General features: G+C 36.4%; 1 protein-coding gene across 5 annotated transcripts in view; it reads right to left on the bottom strand.

Annotated features, from left to right (window-relative positions):
* Positions 1-22,765, bottom strand: part of TBC1D4 (TBC1 domain family member 4) — a 173,917-nt gene that overhangs the window by 5,501 nt on the left and 145,651 nt on the right. For all 5 annotated transcript variants that reach the window (XM_064493086.1, XM_031466119.2, XM_031466120.2 and 2 more), the window contains 7 exons: positions 21,499-21,659; positions 19,185-19,394; positions 15,619-15,777; positions 11,425-11,583; positions 8,695-8,939; positions 4,647-4,806; positions 2,111-2,280 (listed from right to left, as the gene is read on the bottom strand). In XM_064493086.1, the coding sequence (XP_064349156.1) occupies positions 2,111-2,280; positions 4,647-4,806; positions 8,695-8,939; positions 11,425-11,583; positions 15,619-15,777; positions 19,185-19,394; positions 21,499-21,659 (1,264 nt within the window). The remainder of the gene's footprint in view (positions 1-2,110; positions 2,281-4,646; positions 4,807-8,694; positions 8,940-11,424; positions 11,584-15,618; positions 15,778-19,184; positions 19,395-21,498; positions 21,660-22,765) is intronic.

Genomic DNA, 22,765 nt, shown 5'->3' with positions numbered 1-22,765 from the left:
ATATGAACACAATGGACTACTACAGAAGCATGAAAAATGATGACATAGATCTGTATTTATTGGCATCAAAAAATGTCCAATACTCTACAAATATTCTAATACAAAACCATTACACAATAGCACATACAGTATGACTTCACTTAAGTAAAACTGTATACATATTTATATGTGTATATAATTAAAGAGAGATTGTAAAGGATGTTTAGAAGGTTTTAAATCTCAAGGTGTTGAGATCTGTAGTTACTTTTACTTTCTTCTTTGTGCTGTTCTGCATTATTTGCATTTTTTACAGTGACCATAAATAAAACTCATCAAAGTCTCCTTTAATATCAACAGTCTGTCCTTAGTTAATGAACTCTGTTTGTTAGAAAATTGTCTCTAATATCAAGTCCAAATCTATCAGCCTATAAATTCTATCCATTAATCCTAGTAATAATCTCTAAAGCTAGTAAATTCCCCCAATAATTGTAGAAGAGAGGTAACTAGTAAATTCCCCCAATAATTGTAGAAGAGAGGTAATCGGATTTCAAATCAGGTATCATTTCTCTCTAAAAGTATAATCTCTGACTGCTTGCCAGTCCAAAAAGATATTTCTAAAGAACTAGTAAACAAGTGAATATATAAGTAAAAGTTGTATGTTTCAGTTTCCAGAGCATTGTAACAAATAAAAACTATACATAGATATTTACAGAATGATCTGCTTGTGATTTTAAATCCATGTACTGGAAAGAAAGTTTCTCATGTAACAATATAATTAACCTTCTTGTTATAGAGTGAATTTTAGTCTACAAATTCTTCAACTGAATTTGATTACATTTGCTCCTAAAAACAGTATGTTATTCTCATTTTGTATGGAAGGAAGCTGTGACTCAGAGAGGTTGTGACTTGCCCAAAAAGTCACACAGCTAGTAGACAGCTGGACACCAGCACAAATCTCAAACTGCCTTTCTCTTGCTCTAAACTCTGTCTTTTACCTGCTATCCCAAATGCCTCTAGGAAAGTGGTAAATTTTGTCAAATACTCATAAGACCTGACTGCTTTATCTACAAATTTGGTCTTGTTTATTCATGTCATCTGAATAACAATATATACCTGCTACTTACCTGGTCCCGATGAAGAGCAAGGGACTAGATATATGATGTACTGATTACTCTTCATTTGCTTCCCAACTCCACTCTCTGCCCTCATCCATTCCACTCTTCCCTGGAAGGCAGACCCTGTGACCTGCATTCCCCACACCTTCCTTCCTACTGGCTTCTGGTTGGGTATGGCTAGTGGGAAAGGTCATCAGGAGATCAAAAGGGGCAGGAGAAAGAGGCTGGGTACTTCTTCCCTGCTCCTTCCCTGTCTGGCTCACCAAGAGCACAAGGACCTCCAGAGAGCCTTCCTCCAGAGTCCCGGCACTCACTGGGCCTGGTACACCATCATATCCTCCTCCTCCTGACACAGCTCCACCAGTATGAACAGTTTCCCTCTGTTACTAGTTCCTGAGCACCTGGACATCTGTGTCTGGTTCTCTTAACCCTGCCCACATCCCTACAAGTAGTACCTTCACTTGAAATCATTGCAGGTAGATTCTGTTCCTGCAAGGGACCTGGACTGATACATCAATTCTCATTTAAGCCTCACAAAACCTCTTGGATCAGTACTGTCCCATTTTGGAGGTGAGAATCCTGGGGTTCAGAAGACTAGGGTGATGTGTGCAAGCCAACGACTAATAAAAGAGCTAGAAGACTAATTCCAAACTCTAGACTCTTGTCACACGTACTGCTTACATATTTGAAAACAGAATTAACAATATTACAAAGGTAAGCAAGGCTCATCTTATTTATTTGTTAGATCTTTCTAACTCTGTCAGTTCTTTCTTCAGTCCTACTATTGGTCCTGAAAAACTCATATAGCACTGAACCACTCTGCCTGTGCAGAGCGACACAGATTGTGCTGTCATGATGAAGAAACTGCACAGTTGTCTCACTTCTAAATAAAATATATCGATCCAATAAAAAGAAAAACTTGTCAAGCAAAACTACATCTTTATGTTAAAACACTTAAAATTAGTAGAGAAACTATTGTATAATCTTGTATCTTATTATTACCATTTGACCCATACCTGGGTGATAATTTTTTCCATTTCAGATGTATTCATATTAGGTAGCGTGTTTTTAAGGAATTCGACAATATTTTCAAAGTTTTCACATTCCATTATGAGTGATTCTTGGTTGCTCAGCAGGCTGAGGGCAACCTTAAATATAACTTCGGTTCCCTGGAGAAAAATAATATCTGGAAGAAGAGAGATAATTTTCATGATCAAAATTATGTATCTACTATTGTAAAAAGCGTCCTCTTTGTGCTAGTGGTTTTTGTGTGTGTGTGGCTTTGTGTGTGTGTGTAGTTGTTGTTTTAATTACTGGACCATAACCACAGAATATTTTGTAAAAGAAAATTGGTCAAAATCACCTAGATTTGAAATAAATAATAATATGACTGAAAGAAATAAACAGATGTTTAAATATTCTTCTTACTTATTCAGGAATCTCAGAAAAAGCCAGGGTAAAAAGAAAAAATATATATATCCATTTGTCTATGTATTTATAATTTTTAAAGGCAAATTTAATAGAAAGTAGGTATACTTCAAAAACACTTGTTCAATTGATATTTAGATTTTTCTTCACAAGGGGAAAACAAAAACAAATCAACATAACCAATTAGGACAATTTAAACTCTCATTATCATCATAAAAAAGTAAATGAACCAGTTAATATGTAATTAAACCTGTACTAAAGCAGGAAATTAAAAAAAAAAAAGTCTAAAAGAAAAGAACAATATATAACTTAACCGAGAGGTAAAAGAGAAAAAGAAAAGTTACTCTAACTCTGAACTCTGCATCCTAAGAAATACCAACATGCAATAGTTTTGAAAAGTACTAAGCACTTTTGTATGAGAATTCCTCTCAATGCATGCCACTCTGCAATCAATAATAAACAAAAGAGAGTTGTTAAAAATGAGGGAACCAACAAACAGTAACTTCAAATGTGGTCATTCTTGCTCCTGCATCTTTCCCCTTTCCTGACAGTCTCTGTTCTTCACTAAATACAAAGGAAAGGATGGAGCAGCTATAGTAGAGCTGACAGCATCACTCCTATCCTCAGAGAAAAATACAGACGACTGTGGAGACTTTTCTGAATTCTGATATCAAACTTCCAAGGGTAAGTCAAGGAGAGATACCTTAAACATCATTTTGATTTGGTAAGCTGTTTTCTGAGAAGAAATATATAAATGAAAGGATTCAGGCAAGACCCATAAATCGGAATCCAAGCTCCAAGGAAAACTGAACTGGAGGAAAGCAATGGTGTATATTCGATAAAGAGGAGAAATTTGGTAAATTTCTTGGTTTTACTTTTTGCTGCACGTGGGCTTACTCTTTCGCTGCACTTTGTCTATAGATTGTATTATTGCTAGTGTAATGTTTACATTTTAAATCCTTGGCCCCCAATAAGAAATACACTGTAGATTGTAATCTGGGGCACATATACATGTTACACCTATCTCTTCAAATTTGTAGTCTCTCCCAACAACATTTCCCCCTACAACTTGTATTCCTCTCTAATATTTTCACTGTATTCTATTCTCTTTCCCTTTTTTTCCCTAATGCTGGTAATGGCCTAAAAGTGGGCAAATACTTACAATTTGACAAAAACAAACAAACAAAAAACCCTCCAATTTAGCAAAAGCAGAGTTATGAGTATTGACTACTTTCACTATGGATCAGACAGATAAGCACAGAGGACACAAAAGCTGGGAGCCCTTTCTGAGGTCACTGAGGTCTAAATGTTAGAACAAGCCTGCAGTAAAGTGCTGTTTAAAAAAACAAAACAGAACTGCTTTTTAAATAATGGATTTAGACAAACCTAACTAAAGACTTGGGAATAGGTTTAAGGGCTCCCCCAAAGGGAGCATAAACCACGTCACACCCTCTTTTTATTCCTGGCACCTAACACTGTGCACCAAGGCTGCAACTCAGCACCTTGCCCGGGGCCCAACCCCCCGCGCCTCACGCTTTTCCCTGAGCCACCCTGTCTCAGAGATGGGGACCGCCACAGCACCAGCATGAAAGAGGGGTCACTTAAGCATTGAAACAGGGCTTTCAGTTACCTTGTTAACAACAAAAAGTCACATTAAGAAATGCCATTAGAAATAACATTAAATATCAGGACTTCCTTTGACCCAGTCAGAGCACATGTTTCTCTGTGTTTTGAGTCCAGGTGGAAGAGGACAATAGGGAAGGAAAAAAACAACAAAAAAAAAGAAAAGACAGGGGTAGGAAAGATACGTATAAAAATCTGAAAAATTATACAAAGTCCTTCATTCAGATTTTTTAAAAATTATACTCTGAGTTTTAGGTGTAAATGAAAATAAGATTACTCAAACACAGGGGCTCAGTTCTGCTCCTTTCCCGTTTAATTTCAATTTTAAAACCAATATGGTTTCAAATCACTCTCAGAAGAGAGCCAGGTGTATTTATAAAATTCCACCAGCAATCCGCTCTTCTGTGCAGCGCCTGATAAAACAACGGGCGCCCCACCCGGCTAGAAGCACATCTCTTGGAATCGGTAACACTGTTCCACTCGGCCATTGCCATCTCTTACCAAAAACTCTGGCTACAAATCCTAGTGGAAACTGAGAGGCAAACAATGTGAGGAACCAGGGGGCAGCATAGAGACTGGGGCTGATTTCATTTTCTTCCAGATGATTGTAGAGATCTCTGTGGTAGTCATGAAGGAGCCTGGACAGCTGGTACATCTGAATCTAAAGTTAATTCAGAGAAGAAAAATAAAATATTGTGCATTTATCTGAGTGGACATAAAATATACTAACTTTCATTTTATTACTCTAATATTTAATAACAAATTCACATATATTCAGTAAATCAAAGTAGTAGTGTTTTATTTTTATTATTATGTTCAAGTTGATCCTGAAATCCAAGTTCATTTAACTAAAGGCAAGTCACTGTAAGTCCGTCTACGACAACTGAGCAAGATTCTCTCTCGTGGGTGTTTTGGTGTCACATATAACCCATGGAAATGGTCACTTTTCCTCGTGTAGGAAGGCCTTGCTTTTGGAATTTAATCAGAACTGTCCTGCCTGAGGACGCTCATGGAAAAGTCCATTCTGATTTCAGACCAATTCCAGAGAAGCTTCCATGCTAAAGAATCTACCACATTCAGTTCAGAAGCACAGCAGGTCTTCCCCCTGCTGGGCCCAGCAGCTGTTGGTGATGGAAGCCTCTGGCTTAGACCGGCAGGATACCTGCACTGCTGGGACACTGCTGGGACACTGCTAGGACACTGCTAGGCTCAGCAGGTTATGGAGCCAGAAGCTTGAGCTGTGACATCTAACATCCAAAGTAGTCCAGCAGCATATTTTTCTTGACAAAGGAGATTAAAGCAAAAAATACAGCTGGAATGCTTCTAGGATTGAAAGAAGGAATTATTTCACTTGGCTACTGAGTTGATTGCTCATATTTCAAAAAAAAAAAGAACAATATAGAGACAGCTTTTAACAACTTTGAAACTCTTACATCAGTGGTAGCTAAAAGTAAAGCAGTAGCAAATAATAAACAAATTTGTGAATTGTGGATTAATTTAAATGTTTATCTTCACAGTCACGGATTGAGTAGTGAGTCCTCGATCAGTTCTGTCAGCTTAATATTTTGGTGTAAAATATATACAATATTTTATAAAATCTAGCAAAACTTCTTTCTCTAGAAGATATCATCAAAATATCATCCTTAAATAGCTCTATAAAAATACATTAAAATAACCAATTATATTGGCAATTCAACAACTACTGTTTTCAGAACACAAAACTAAAAATCTAAGAACTAGACATAAACACAGCAAATTATTTGACCCTTATAGCACGTATCTGTGGAAACCAAGGTTCCACACAAATTGTAAAAGGAAAGAATTAAGGAGCCACAGAAGTCATAGCTATAAAACAAAGAAGCTTAGCTACAGTCAAACAAAGACGTCTAAAAAAAATGAGATTATAACCTCATTAAGTCCTGTTGAAAAAAAATCATGTATTTCCCTTAGGCCATTTACAACTTAGAAACTGGACACACTGGGCCCTATCAATAAAATTGGTATTTTGCACAAAAATCAAAGAAGTCTAATTAGCAAAATAAAAAGAAAGTGGGGTGGGAAGGGACTGGGATTTCAAAATGTAGAACAGATAAACAAGATTGTACTCTGTGGCACAGGGAAATATATACAGGGTCTTCTGGTGGCTCATAGCGAAAGAGAATGTGACAATAAATGTATGTATGTTCATGTATAACTGAAAAATTGTGCTCTACACTGGATTTTGACATTGAACATTGTAGAATGACTATAACTCAATAAAATAAATAAATAAATAAAACAGAAAAAAAAAAAGTCTATCATCAAAAGCATCCTGTTCTTGCTGAGCTCTGATCGTAACACAAAGCAATACCCCAATGTTTAATTTTTTTAAAAGGACCTTACTTTTTTCCTACATTCTAAACTAAGGGTTAAGAACATTTCTTCCTTCAGGGTATATTTACATTAAATTTCTTTTGAAAAGGACAAATGAAAACGCAATAGAGTCTCCCTTCAAAGGAAACTTTAATAATATGATACTTTTTGCTAGGACTAAATCATTCTCCCCTTCTGCCTCATGGATAACATGGCAAATCCTCAGATGGAAGAGACAGAACTGGGAAAGGGAGACGCAGCGGGAGGGGAAGAGAAGATGGAAAAAAGCAGAGACCAGAGACTTCAGACAAAAAAGATTTAATGCTTTACACTTTACACAGAGAACAGCAGACACAAAACATGATGAGATGGAGTTAAAAGACACCTCAATCCTCTCACTTTACAGATAAGGTAACTGAGGAAGACAGCCCGAAAGGCCCAAGCTGACACAGGCAGGTAATCAGAAATCCTATCACGTGATTGCAAGCCCACTGTTGCTTCCACTTTTGAAAGTCATACTGATTGGATAATAAATACTATCTGCTCCAGAAAGTAGTGTTGCATCTCACTTTATGGATCAAAAAGTTCTGCTCTCCCAGAATAAGGTCCCCAGTCTCGTGGCCTATAAGAATGCTGCCACCAAAGATTTTAAAACATCTTCATTTTCATAATTATGGACATAAACTATTTCTTGGTAATTGCAGGATATATTAAATTAATGTATAAATCCAATTTATATGAATTTTTATAAGGTTAAATTGATAAGGAATTTTTAAATTGAAAAATCACTGCATTTTCAAAGCCATAGCTGTATCTAACCTTTTTAATTATGAATCAAGGCCGTGTGCTACTCAGATACTCTCCATTCTTTGAATTTTTAATGATAGCTCCCAAAGTGTTACTTCTGAAAATCAGAGCTATTTAATTCCTTACAAAGGCACCAATGCTTCTGAACTAATATGCTACAGTAAACTGCTTAGAAATAAAGTAAAAAATAAAAACCTTCTATAGTCATTATTTTTTCACTTGTGGAATGTTTATAGACCTATGAACAGTTATCAACTAGGAATCACTGTATTTGATACATGTATCCTGGTGAACACCCCCTCTTATGAACTCACAGCTGAAATCCAACACTGACGGCAAAGCCCTATTTCCCTGCCAAAAATTTCACCTTGAAGAAGTAATGAAAAAAATCCCTCTCCACTCATCCTCTCAAGAAAATACCATTTACTATAATATTCATAAAGTGAAACAAAGTCTTTTTTTGCCCATGGGTCGTTAACTGAAGTATTAAATGTAAAAACTGATCACTGGGAACCAGGAAAAAGTATATTAGAAGTGTATTTTAAAATCATTTAAAAAATATTTTTGTTCTTATCTAAGGCATAATATTATGACTAACTGGGCACCATGCCTATCTCGTTTCAAAGGAGGAGAATCCTGACATTTTTCTCTTTAAAGTCTTCCTTTATATTTTTACAACTAAAAGCTTTAAATTGTAAGGTAGTGGTTGTTTATCATATCTACAGATAAACTTTAAACTTCTCATTAGAAACCAATACTTTAAGGAAAGTGAAGTTTAATCTAGAAACGAAATGTGTAAACAGAGAATCTGAAATAGGCTGAAGATGGCAAGGGCGGTGAATACTCCCTACTTAACTAAAAAGTCTTAACATTGCTTCTTCAAGCACGCTAAGAAAAGTCAACTGAAAAAGCACCGCTGACTCTGAACACTTGTTTTTATAAGGGCCTGTCTGACAGTGATGGAACGTTCAAGAAGAAGCATGATCAAGATATCTGCCATTTACGCACTCACAGTAAAAGAATAAAACATTTTATTTTCAGATTTCAAACAAAAGATCTATGATTCTTTTCAACTGACAAAATGAGGAACGTGAATAAAGATAACTTGATACTTTCTCTGGTAACTAGCATACTTAGGAAATACAGACCTGAGGACCCCCTAGAATTGCTTATTTATTTACGTGAGAAACTATGGAAAAGTTACCCTGCGTATGGATGTCATGCGCTTCAAGGTTTAGCAAAGTCGCAAATCCCACACTAAAACCATGAACTATAACAGGCCTCTACATCTATCCATGCTCAAAGACTTTCTTTTGATCTGAACTGTAATCTAGAAGAAGGCTCCAGCTAGGATCTCTGGGAAGATCTCCCTGTAGCGACATCATCTCACCTGTAGTGACATCATGTCGGGTCTGTACTGCTTGCGGAAGCCTAGGTCATACATGAGGAATTTCAGCATTTCAAAGGCTTGCTCTTCACTCATGTGTAGGAGCAGGACTCCGGCCACAAAGCTGATCCCTTGACAGTAACCCACTTCTTTGTCCAATAACGAGTAGGCTTTCAAGAGGTTAAAGAGGGACAGCTGCCCTGCCCCAAGCTGTGCTGAAAAGTAAGGATGAGTAGGAAAAGTCCTCCCTGCAGAGGAAAAGAAAAATATTTTTGAGATGCCCTGATGCTTTGGAGACCAGAGTGAAATTCCAAGTCAGTGATTTCCAGGAATAAACAAATGCTCTTTCCCGCACCGGTCAGAGTTGCTTGGAGTGCTCCTTTGACTGACAATCTCTCTCCCTCTCGTCAATCCCAAGCTACCTGCCGGACTACCGCCCCTTCTCCACATATATGACAGGGGAGCAAACATTTGGTGTTAACCAGCACTTCTTTTTAGAAAAAAAAAATTCCACAAACAAATCAAAGACACATTCAGGAGTGATCTCAGGAAAATAGAATATAAAACTTACCCTGACTATAAGTCAAGGCAAATTCTAAGTTCACATAAAACCACCCTCTAACTGAAATCAGAATTCTACAAGAGGTATCATGTAACTTGAAAAGAAACCTTAGTGGTTCTTAGCAGATGTCTTCCTGCTTTTCTTGCAATATGACGTTGGAGGGACTTTGGGGGTTATTTTGTTTTACGTTCAGCCGATCATTTAGAAAATGCTTCTTTTTCAAATATTCTTAGCTCTCTGTTTCTTTTTTTAATGGAGGTCCTGGAGATTGAACCCGGGACCTCATGCATGCTGTTCATGCTAAGCATGTGCTCTACTGCTGAGCTATACCCACCCCCCAGCTCCCTGTTTCTTAAACCACCTCCGTGAGCCATGTAGACCTCTTTTTTTTTTTTCAATAAATCCAAAAAGGACAAGGATAGTAAAGGGTCAAGGTGATTTTAAATAAAGTTGCCACTGTGTATAAAATTGCCACAGAGACACTTCAGCAGGCAGACAAAATTAGTCCTGGATTATTAAAACATTGGTACTAAACAATGAAATAAACACATCTTCACCACCAAGGCTCCAGACAGTGGTTCAGGACTTTCCTTGTGCCGTGAAAATGAAGGGGGTGTTAGCTTCCTTGTGAAATGATTACTCATGTCAGTTAGAACTTGTAAGAATGCCAGATTTTTAAATGTTTTCCACCACATATGCTTTAAAGTGGTTTTTTTTCCCCCAGAACTGATAAGATTAATTCTGCAGAGCCAGTAAGAGGAAGATAGAAGAAAATAAGAACACGCTGGGGAAACACAGATGGCCACAAGAAAAGTCAAATAAGCAGTTTTTTAAATGATCATTTTACTTTCTCCCTTAAAATTTTTGCTAAAGAAAACTATAAATATACTGTCCATCCAAGATGTTAATTCTGTCTAGCTCTATTTTTTCCTGACCAGCCTTTTCCGAAAATGTGATCTCCTCATCTCCTTCTCTTCACTAAGATATCTTGACTGGCCCTAACAGCAACACCCCAACTTCTCCCGTCACCCCTTCCAGTCACAGACCCAGAGATCTGAGGGGATCCATGGGGGGGTGCCAGTTCATTGTCCATTTAAGAGACAGCACTGAAATTCAGCAGCAAAGTCAGTTGTCTAAAACTACAGTTTAGTGATAGGATCTGGACAAGAACTGTAGTTTCCAGTTTCTCTGTAAAATTACCCTTTGCAATTCTAGTTGGCTCAAGAAATACTGAGTGGGGCTCTTTCCCAACAAAAGCTGTTTGTCACCCAAACAGCACAGAGGTCAAAACTAGATCTTGGCCAGTGATTTTTATATGCCCTATATAATATAATGTGACCCTCAAGTACAAGGTAATCCCTTGTTCTCCCAGATGGGCTCAAATAATGTATCTGACCACCTTAAATATACCAACTTTTAGGACTACGGATGAAACAGTCAAATGTCAATGTATGATATCTAATCCAATAAATTAGTTATTTTAAACTAATAAAACATGATAGGCTGATTTAGAGAAAAATTAGAGACAATATAATTTTTAAAATCATACCATTTTTATTTTCCTTATTTGAATCAAATTCAGTATTTAAAAAGATAGCTTTATGATGGAGCCACTAGAAATCCATATAGCATTAGGACAGCTAGTTTTTCTTCTAACCTATATGGACATGTTCACGATTTCCACAACATAATACCTGCAGTATTGTTTTTCAAAAGTGATATTTAAAGCCTTGTTTTCAGCTGTATGTCCAAGAATACTCGGCAGACTTCTGTTAACTTTTCTGCTGCCCCTTTTAACCTATCCTAACCTATTTTAAGACCAGCATTGATTGAGATAATAATTGTCTATCACAAATAAAAGTCAGTTGTTCAAAAAAACAGGAACTAAGAGCACTCGATAATAAGACCTTTAAATGATTCAAATACAAGATGACTCCCTTGGCAGAGGTCAAGTTTTAGGATGAAGACATCTTTTTATACTCAGGCATTTAGGGTATGTTAAATCAGATGTAAGGCCAACAACTCACCCCTAGGAAAGGACAAAGTTGGCAACTCTGCAGACCAACAGATCTTCTTTATCAACACCAAAAACAAATTAAAAAAAAAAAAAAAAACCCAAACTCAACAAAAGGACCTACTTGTTGACTTCTGTAAATTATAATCACTCATACCTAAATCCACGAGAATAGCGTGCTGCTGAGCGGTGAGCTGCTTTAAAAGCTCTTTATAGGAAACATCAGGGGGTTGCTGTTTATTTGGCAATCTGTGTCGGAGACGGTACTGTAAAGCTAGGAACTGCCAGATTTCTCCTCGTCGACTTTTAGGAACACCTACCATCAAAGAGAGGAAAAAGCAAGGTCTTGAACACTGGAATGAAGTTGCGAGATCACAGCTGATTAGTTTTGTAATGCTTGAAAATGGGGGGCTACACTGCCCTGCGTGACATCCTACAATCACACAGTATGATGTGGTCCCAGAAGCCTATTTTGACAAGTTTAACCCTAGTGAAAGAAAACCCTCAAATAACAAGGATAACAGTGGCAGTATTAACAACAGTAGCAGTCACTGGCTGAGAAACGAATACAACATTTACTGAGGATGGCTAGCTTCTCGGCATCGTTATTATAGAAATTGCACCAGAACTGTTCCCATGTGCTCAAAAAACAACCTAATGAACCAGGCAATTACTATTATCTAAACTTTGCAGATGGCGAAGCTGAGCCCAAGTTCTCACAGCTACTAAGTGGCAGGTTAGAATTAAAACTCCAGCTTCTGAGGCCAAATTCTGAAATACTGAAACGTATTACTGCCTGTTTTCACCTTTTATTTGGCTTGAAGCTGGTAACAAATGCTAATGTTCATGCTCTAAAGATTTGTCACTAAAAAGTAACTTTGTAGAGAGAATTAATTAACATTCTTATATGATCCACAAAAGAATGCAATAATAATGAAAAAGAATATATATAACTGTATTACTATGCTGTACACCAGAAATTAACATGACATTGTAAATGGACTATACTTCAATTTAAAAAAAATGAAATAATAAGAATGGTAAACACAAAAATGAAGGCAGAGCTCTAGAACATCATTCAGCTTTTGAGAAGAAAACATCTAACATGCATAATGCTATATTCATATATAATGAGTCACTGACTCCAGCGTGCTTGAAAACCAAATGGTATTACAAGCAATTCAACGTATGCTAAAATTACGCTTTTTATGCCAAAGGACATGAAGTAAAGCACCGGAAGGGACAGAATTCAATTCTATATAGTGCAGGCAATTTTGTTTCACTGTTACCAGTCCAAAAAGACTAGCTATGGAACAGGTTTCCGAGCTCTAGCTGGTTAGAGGAAGGTTTAACGGCACTAGTCTTTTTGGAATGCAGTACCACAGTTTGCATAAGATGAAAGTGTTATTGTCCAAAAGGTATAACTCAGGCTCAGTGACATGAATAATAAGGCCCTCCACAGGGTACACCTCCAAACTACCTGTTTTTTTCAGTCCCATTACCTCCCATTCCCTGCCATACTAAGTATATCTTAAGTATCTACATATACTTAGTGTATAACCATAAGGGCTTATGGTTATTTTCACACCTCCGGGTTTCTTGTTTCAACTGTTGCCTTTATGGAATTGCAGGCTCTTCCAGTTGACTGCCTAGTGGATCTCCACTTGTCTTTTATGGATTAGTCCGAATGCCAGTCTTCTGCTGAAATTCCCCGTAATATCTCTAGGAGTAAGTACTCCCTCTTCACATACTATGTGATTCATACTCCAAGATGACTATAGTGGATTACAGTTAGCACAATACTATATGTCTGTCTAGTTTCCCCACTTAGATGGTGAGCTTCTTTTTAACAGTAAGCATACTTTCATCTCTATATGATGAAATCCAAGAATATACCTCGCTACTTACACATTTGTTAATGAATGAATGAATGATCTCATATAAAATGTCATTTTTAGAGGGTAACTTTCATTAGCCCATTAAATGAGTCACTGATAACAGGAGTGGGCTATTTTATTACCCATCCAATAATCATTTTACAAAAGGTAATTCACTTCAGTTAAATCTTTACTGAGTATCCAACATGGAATAGAGCATAGAGCATGGCATTGAGGATGCCTATCATAGAGAGACAAATAAACCCATTCTCAGGAACATTAGTCTCATCCATTCACTTATTCATTCAGTAAAAAACCTGTAAGATGCTACCTTATGGTGGTGGGTTGAGAAAAGCTAGACAGATACACATAAATACAAAATCACAAATTGCAATAAGTACCATTAAAGGGAAAGAATCATGAAAAAGAATAATAAGGGAAAACTAATTTATTTTGGGGGTGGGTGGACACTAAGGAAATAGTATTTGAATGGAGAGCTGAGGGATAATAGGACTCTCCAGACTGGGAGTTCAGGCTGCAATCACCTAGGGAAGAGGGATGTATGAAAACCCTGAGGAGGACAGAGAAAGGGGGCAAAGGAGGAGCAGAAAGAAGATGGGGTGGAAATAAAGTGACGTGGGAAATGAGGAGAAGGTAGTGGGGCTGGAAGAAGGAGGATAGGGCGAGCTGCAGCAGCCATACAAGATACAGTCTGTGCCACACTGCGACCCGGAGAAGTTCAGCATCCCCAGAGCACAGGCTACAAGGTAGGGAGAGGGAGGAAGGGGGATGAGAGATGCAGAAAGGAGAGATCACGGAGGGCCTTGGGCACAGTGCTAAGGAGTTTAAACTGTTCTATACAAAATGGGAAGATGAGTACCCCCTAAAACATCTTTAAAAATCATACCAAAGAATGGAGTGATCTACATCTGACACACATTCTATTAGTCACTATTTTGTTTCCCAAATAATGCATTCAGTGTAAATCTTTGGGATTTCCATCTCTTTCAAGGAAAAAAGAACATGTATTAGGTTTGTAAATGGAGCATCTTACAGAATTAATCTTAATTTAAACTTAACTATGGAATAGTTTCACATTATCATAGGCTTTTATTTATTTTTTTTTAAATTGAAGTTTAGTTGATTTACAATGCTGTGTTAGTTTCTTGTGTACAGCATAGTGAGTCAGTAACACACATATATATTCTTTTTCACTATAGGCTATTAAAAGATATTGAATGTAGTTCCCTGTGCTATCCAGGACCTTGTTATTTATCTATTTGATGTATAGTAGTTTGTATCTGCAAACCCCAAACATCTAATTTATCCTTCCCCTACTCTTTCCCCTTTGGTAAACAAGTTTGTTTTGTAAGTCTGTGAGTCTGTTTCTGTTTTGTAAATAACTTCATTTGTGTCATTTTTTAGATTCCACACATAAAATAATACCATATGATATCTGTCTCTGTCTGACTTCACTTAATATGATAATTTCTAGGTCCATTCATGTTGCTGAAAATGACACATCATAAGTTTTTTTTCTTTTTTTTTTAATTGAAGTATAGTTGGTTTACAATGTTGTGTCAATTTCTGGTGTACAGCATAATGTTTCAGTCATACATATACAGAAATATATTTGTTTTCATAATCTTTTTCATTATAGGTTACTGCAAGATATTGAATAGTTTCCTGTGCTGTACAGTATAGACTTATTGTTTATCTATTTTATATATAGTAGTATCTGCAAATCTCGAACTCCTGCTTTATCCCTTCCCACTCCCTTTCCCCTCTGGTAACTGTAAGTTTGTTTTGATTCATGATCAGGTTACTTTGGGTACTTTGGGATTTTTATTTTACACTCCGTTTATGCAAGTCATAGAGATTCTCATTTTAATGTATTTAATCTGAGTCACAGATATTGTATCTAAACAATTCACATATTAGTTTCAATTTTAAACTTAAGATGTTTAAATCTCAGTCATTTTATGACAGAGCAGCAATGCAATAATATAAGGCTAAACAAAAGCAATTTTTCCAAAATAAATAAAAGAATAAATGCATGGTAAGAAAACTGATGGCTAATAATATAAATCTGTATAAACACATACATGTAGGTGAATATACATATATATATATACATATACACATATATGTAAATAAACACTTCTGAGCAAGTGATGGCGATGAGTCAAGTTTAAAAGTCTGAGATATTTTTATGCATATGATCAAAGATTTGTACTAATGCACATGCTGTTTTCTTGTTAAATGATAACACTGCTGATTGAAGAGGCAGGAAACTGTAAGAAAGGTGCCTGCCGTCTCCTCAGGGACAATTTCTCCAATAAAGTCACTAAGTGCGGGCAGAAACAAATTACTTTCCTTTTTTTTAAATAGGCAAAGCACAAAGAGAAAATTATGCCTGAGCTGCATGAATCAAAACATTTCTGAAGTTTTTCTAAAAAAAAGATCCAGAATACCTTCTCTAAGAGAAGTATGAATATCTTCCATATCGCATCTGATCTTGGCTCTGCAGTTTAATAACTTCTTATCCCAGGTGATTAAGACATCCTTCTGACAGACACCAACTTCTTCATAATCCAATTTAACTTTTCTGGACTGGAGTTCGTCTCTGCTTGCTAAGGAAGACAGAATTTACACAAGATCAGTATGTTTTTAAAACAGTGCTTTATTGCATTTCTAAAATCATACCAGATGACTTTTAAGAATCAACCACTAACATTTTCTCAAAAAGAAACTTAAAAAAAAAACTGACAACACATGAAAGGTTCTCAAACTCGGAGTCATTTCATGTTAAAAAATTAACACACATACACAGAGAAATAACTTCTTAAGGAAGTTTTTACTCTATCTTACAGATAAAAAGTCGGCTAAGCATAAAAAACAAACCCCATGTTTTCTAGGCTAGAAATTTCAATTGTTTGGCAAATGTGATAGATAACCTCAGAAGTGACGGCTTGCATCATTTTAAACACCATTAAAATGTTAGCATTTTATATGTGACATATATGTGAAAACAATGCCTCATGCTAACCTTGATTTGAGAAATAGCTGATCATGATAACTTGATACATTTTATAATTATTTCCAGAGTTACCAACTCTGCCCTTAACAACGCTAGGTTATATATACCTGCGTCCATTTTAAATAATCTTTAAGAGGAAAGTTCATTTTACTGAAGCTAACACTACTTTCATTTTTTAGAATAATACAGAACTCTCTCTCATTTGATGGTCTAAAATCTAAGCCCAGAGCTCATTAAAAGAAATGCCTACAAATGCAAAAAAGCACTATCTACCCTTGGTCTTTATCTCAAAGAATTGATTCCAAATGGGGAGAAGGGAGAAAAAAAAACCATGTACGTGTATTTCTTCTCTTTCTTTAGGACTGCATTGAACAGGAGCCTCTCAGGGTAATCTGTATCCATTCAAGCTCCGGTGCTCAAACACCTTACCTGCTGCAATACAAATCTTTGTCATGCATCCAAAGTCCTCGACAGCACAAAAACAACAGCAGAATGAGTATTACTCTTTACCTAGTGCTTGAAACCATTTCAAAAGAATTAAAATATCAGGGGACGGGGAAGGGATAAATCGGGAGCTCGGATTTGCAGATACTAACTGCTATATATGTACTAGATAAACAACAAGGTCCTACTGCATAGCACAGGAAACTATATTCAGTACCTTGTAATGGCCTATAGTAAAAAAGAATATGAAAAGGAATAGATACATAAATGTATAACTGAATCACTATGGTGTACACCAGAAATTAACAGAACATTGTAAATCGACTATATTTCAATCTAAGAACTTTGAAAATAATTAAAATATCTATACTAGACTGCCATTACAGAAGAGCAGTAAAAATTTCTACTTAAAAGTCCACATATAATCAAAAAATAAATCGCATTACAAAAAATTCCCCCTGGATACCACTAGATGGCTTTCTAACACAGTTCAGCTTTGCTTCTTGATATTTGCTTTACATTTCTCTATGATAATCAAATAATTTTTTTAAAAGGAGCTGTTTCATTAAAGCTAATAATAAATGCAATAATAAATGCAATCCTACATAAAATGATATTTTTCACAATGACAAGACTAGGCAAGAGCTTAAGCAATGGATAAGCACAAAGAAATGCTTACCCACTGGCTAAAATTTTTAATGGGTTAAACTATTTTTTTGTCTTTGTTATTTAAGTACCAAAATAAATACAGAACTGATGAAGGTTTCTGATCATATTTTCTAAATGTCACCTCCTCTCTTATTCTGTCTGTCTATACAGTATAACTGACCCCAGAACGCACAGAATCATTTGTATTAAACACTCCATTTCCTATATACAACTAATACATATAGTTGAGAAATACTACAGAGTACTGGAGAAAAGCCCAAGAACTGTGACAAATAAACTGGAGTTTTAATACTTGTTCTGCCAGTACATCACTGTTCGACCTTAGGTTAATTCCTTAGCCTCCCCAGGCCAGTCACTAAGTCCACCGCAGAACGAAGACTGGAGCAAAATAATCTCTAAGACCATTTCCAGTTCAAACAGTCTATGATTCTAAAATTATCCCTTAATATTTAATATGATACTCTACTGTAATACCCCCAACTGTTAAAATAAATACATCTTAAATGTAATTTCATGCTTTAAATTAGTTTTTAGGAAATGATAACCAACTTTTTTCAACCTGTTTTTCTGTTTCTGAGTTAGTCCATGATGTAATCAACTACATAAAAATATAAATTCAACTCCTTTCAAAATCTATGGATGCTTCAGTGGACATACCATTTATCACACCAAACTTTTAAAAGCTATGTCAATAATAATTCCATTTCAATTTAAAAGAAAAGATGATTTATTTCCTAGAGATATTTAAAAATCTCATGTAATTTTCATTCTGCTAAGAATATAGGAAAAAAAGAAAGTAAACTGTGACCTTGAAATCTAAATATATATTGTTAAGATTAAAAACTGAATTGAACAATAGGTATAGTAACAGGAATCTTAAGATAGATGATGAACACAGAAATGTGAATACCAGTACTAAAAAAGCTCTTCTGGAAGACAACATAATAAAAGCAAGTGAGAGAAAAACCCAGATTATACAGTTTCCAGTAATCTTAAAAGTCAAAGGGCCAACTCAAGCCAAATCATTTATTTTATAAATGTGAAAAACAAGGCCCTTTTATGTTAAAGGATTTGCCCAAGGTAGTGGCATTAATACATTTTTTGGATTTGGGTACTGTCTGTACACCTCCCTGTGTGTGATTCTGTCAGTACTAGGGTAAATAACATCATAATTTCAAAGTCTGGAAAACACATTCTAAAGAATTTGGTATTCATTAACTTAGCTATAAAGCACTACAAATATAGCACAATAGTTATTATAAATTATTCACTTATGAATTTAATTTCAATATGATTATTTACATAGAAAATTTGTAGAACAGTGACAAAAGATAAAAACTTTGATTTGATAACTGGTAATTAGATTGTTGAATCAGATATGATATAATTTATTTGAAATAGGCATATTTCTCATACTATGAATACAAATAGCTGGAAATTTGAGAATTATATTCAAAAAGAAGAGAATCTGCTTTTTCATATTTAAGGTTTTTTTAAAGTAATGCACAATGATATTAAATTTTCAGTCATATTAAATACATTAACTTCACATTACATATATTCTGTTACCTTCTATCTATTATTCTATTATTCAATCACCCAAACATACTCCAAGGGCATCTGAGGTTTTAAATTATTAAACAGGAATGCAGATTTCTTAAGCTGACCTTTTCCATGTCATAACCACCTCACAAAATAGAAAGAAACAATTTTAATCAATAGATATTCTAGTAAATATACATACAGTCCAAGAATGAATGAGTATGAGTGTGTGGAGGGGTAGGGAGTAGTTTTAACAAACTACACCTTTAGAGGATCATATCATATCTCATATCATATCATATCATATATCATATCATATCACTTAGCCCTGTTTGAATGGCTAACCTTCAAGTTTCTGGTTTTCTTTCTCCATTCGAAGCAACAGGATTTGTTGGTGTATAGCCTTTCTCCACAAACTCCTCAGTTCCTCCGACTTGTTTCTTTCTTCAACTTTTTCTAGGTCCTCCTCCCCAGACATAAATATCACCAGCGGGTCCTCCTCCATGGTTGGAGCCAGAGGGGACAGTGGCAGCAGCTCGCTCCTGTCCAGCCCATCTGCAGAGAAGAAAACAGTGAGAGGCATTCCGAAGCAGTAACCCAGGCCACAGACGTGCTCTCGAGGACTGACGTGCTTATCCTGTATTCCACCTTTAAAGCTTTTCACAAAGCTGCTCGCCCAGGAACTGTGACTTTCTGGAACCGATGATTTAAGTAAATACGTAGGACTGAATTCCCCTTCCAGATTTCCCTCTCCGTGTAAAATGAAAGCATCTGTCATTTCGCCACTTCTTCTTTCTGCACAAAATGACCTACAAGATAGGTGTTCCAAAATGACCTGGCCTTTCCCCAGAGTTCGACACTTCTGCAACTGGTCTGTGTGTATCTTCTGATTGTGCAAAACAAAAAGATTACGTCCAGTAGGTGTTAGTGATCGCCTCAGGTCTATGCCAACCATTAGAATCTGTCAAGAGCAAAGCAGCTGCGAGACTCTGGGCATGGCTTGGTTCACTTCTGTTCACTCCTGCAACACTATGACCCGGTGTCTGGAGCTCACTCATTCTCTCTGTCCATTCCAGGCCATCTTCTACACTGTGGCCAGTTATTTTCCTATTAACAAACATGATTTTGTGTCTTAAAACACTTTAATGGTTGCATATATCCCAAAGAACAAAGCCCAGACTCCTGGCAATAGCGTACAGATTGCTTCAGACTTTGGCCTCCAGTAACCTGTCCAACTTCTTGGCTCCATCTCCCATCCTCTGATCGCATCAGGTGAACTTCTCCTGACTTTCTGACCCACAGAGTTCCCTCCAATAACTCTAGAGCTTTTCTAGTCCCTCTTTCTAAAAGATGTTTCTCCCAGCAATGAGTTTAAGTAAATATCTTACGTTTTTGGTAAAGCTTTCTCTGACCACTCCAGGCAGAGTTCATTTTATTTCTAGAAATGTTTTCTTGTTTCTCATTTCCCTTTATTCACTGGCCTCTGCCCTTATCCTTATCATTTACTTCCTTAATAAATAATTTAAAAAAATTTTACTCCACAGAGTTAAATACTTAGTACATTTAAGTTTTGGCTTCCTTGGTTTTAGAATTGCCCTCTAAACACCACTCAGTTTTGATGTGTAGGGCTCTGGTCATGTTTTCTTCCTTTGAGTTTCCAGGAATAGTTTTCAGTCTTCTAACACATGAAATTTTTCAGTTGTCCTCTAATTCTTCCTCCTCCCCTCCCTTCCTCTTGTCCTTCCTCCTGTCTTTCTTTCCTTCTTTCCTTTCTTTTTGCAGTGTAATCAGAGAACAATAGTATAAATAACCATGATTATCTGGAATTCATTTAAAAATTTTCATAACCAAGTACATAATTAATTTTTATGACTGGTCTGTGTGTGTTAAAATCGAATGAATTTTCTCGATAGGTGGCAAGGTCCTGTGTAAGTATCAGATCAAGCTTGTTTAATTGTGCTTCTCAACTATAATTTATATTTGATTTCTCTATATTTAATTTTCAGAGAGGAATTATGTTAAAATCTCCCATGAGGACTATTTATTTGTTTGTTATTTCTCCTCTAAATTCTGTGTAGTCTTATTTTCTAGCTCTCAAAACTGTGTAATTCTGAGTGTTCTCATCATTATTAAATCTTTTTTATTTATTGTTACACTTACTTTGCCCCTTTGGGCATTTTGCTTAAATTTCTTACAGGTCTAATCTGTGAAGAGAACAGCCAGGGCTCTCTTTTGGTGGAAGTTTGCATAGTGTTATCTGTATCTGTTCCTTTATTGTTCAATATTTCTATGCTACTTTGTTTTATGTGTAACATTTGTAAAAAGATGTTGCTTTTCTAATAAAGATCTATGCTCCTTTCTAGCACGACAGCTAGTTCCCAATGCATTATGCTATAGGCCCCAAAACAGGTTTTGGAAACTCACTCACTCATTCATTCATTCATTCAACAAGCATTTATATAATGTCCTGAATGTCTAATATGTGGAATGTCTAATATGTTCTAATGATATCTAAGATGTGAACCACTATATCGAATATAAAAAAGGGAAGTTATTTCTCTACTGTAATCACTTAAATCTCTGTACACAAAGCATCGCCCTCCATTCTCTAATTTATGACACTAGGAAGGGGCAATTGTTTAGTGAGTACCACACGGACCTTGCTGCTGCATTGCTGAGGGAGATTTGTTCATGGGAGAGGCAACCCTGAGGAAGATGCGCTGTCGCCAGGAAATTCGGCGAGGAGTCACAGGGGTTCCTCCAACGTTTAGGGACTCATTGCTGCAGGTAGACGAGGTCCTTTTTCTCCCCTCTCCATCACTGTAGAAAGCAAATAAATAGATGACTTGTAAGGGGAACTGCGCAACATGGTCCTTCACAACAAAATGGTAGCACAAGCCATTCACAAGTTCCACCACAGGCAAGCACAAGCTACAGGCAACATGGAGCGATGCATCAGGGGCACACTGGTTACCCAGCACACCACATCATGGCACAGATGCAGCCCAGTCATCAGAAGCTCACCTGTTTCTACTCATTCCATAGTAGCCAATCATTCCAAGTTCTAACCTGAGCAATACAAGTACTTCTACAGAGAAGCAAAGGTTGCTTAACTAATGAACTAACTCATGCTTTGCTTAAAGAAAACCTAAAATCGGCACTATATTCTAAACCATGTAAATATTTCATAAAAGGCTCATTAAGAGCTTTTCTTACAGCTTTTATAGGATGGGCTGACAAGACAGCATCTAGTTGCCTATAACTGTTACAATCTGTCTGCAAATTGTTAGCTACCAGTAGCTGGGTCATGGCAGAAAGTAATCTGAACAAAAGCAGAACAGTCAACCTTGGGATTATTACTGGGTGATAAATTAAGGAAAAAAGTGTGGCCGAGGAAGATTGGATACGTTACATTTAAAAATATTAAACAGATGTCTTTATAGCAGGACTTCTTAGAGAGTGTAATATGCTGGCATGCACTGTGACTCTCCAAAGAGAAAATATATACAGTAAATTCCCTAACTTATATGATTTGACCCCAAAATCACCTTCCTTAACTTTTTCCTTGGCATGGGGGGGTTGGGAATGTCACATCTTTCTACATTAGTGCTTGTGAAACAACCATGCAGAAATGCCAGTCTGCTGTAAAAATTTCACCTTCTAGGAAAAAGCACTCTAAAGCATGCTGCAGCTTTCTGCAGTAAAAGATCACTGTGACTTAAACTCACTTTGGAAACCAATTCTGTTAGCAACCAAAATAGCATGCAATAACTGTGACTGCTCATGGTGGGACTATTCTACTCTGTTAAGCTTTAAAGTCTCTGAGCTTTTCTGAGAAGATGATGACGATGACAATATTTACACGTGGTGATGATACTGACAAGTGAAGGTGCGGCACTTCTGATGTTGTCAAGAAGTGTTGGTAG

This window comes from Camelus dromedarius, chromosome 13, assembly GCF_036321535.1.
Source record: "Camelus dromedarius isolate mCamDro1 chromosome 13, mCamDro1.pat, whole genome shotgun sequence".
Classification (NCBI taxonomy): Eukaryota; Metazoa; Chordata; class Mammalia; order Artiodactyla; family Camelidae; genus Camelus; species Camelus dromedarius.
Note: the sequence above shows the minus strand (reverse complement) of the source record. Positions and strands in the feature narration are given on the sequence as shown.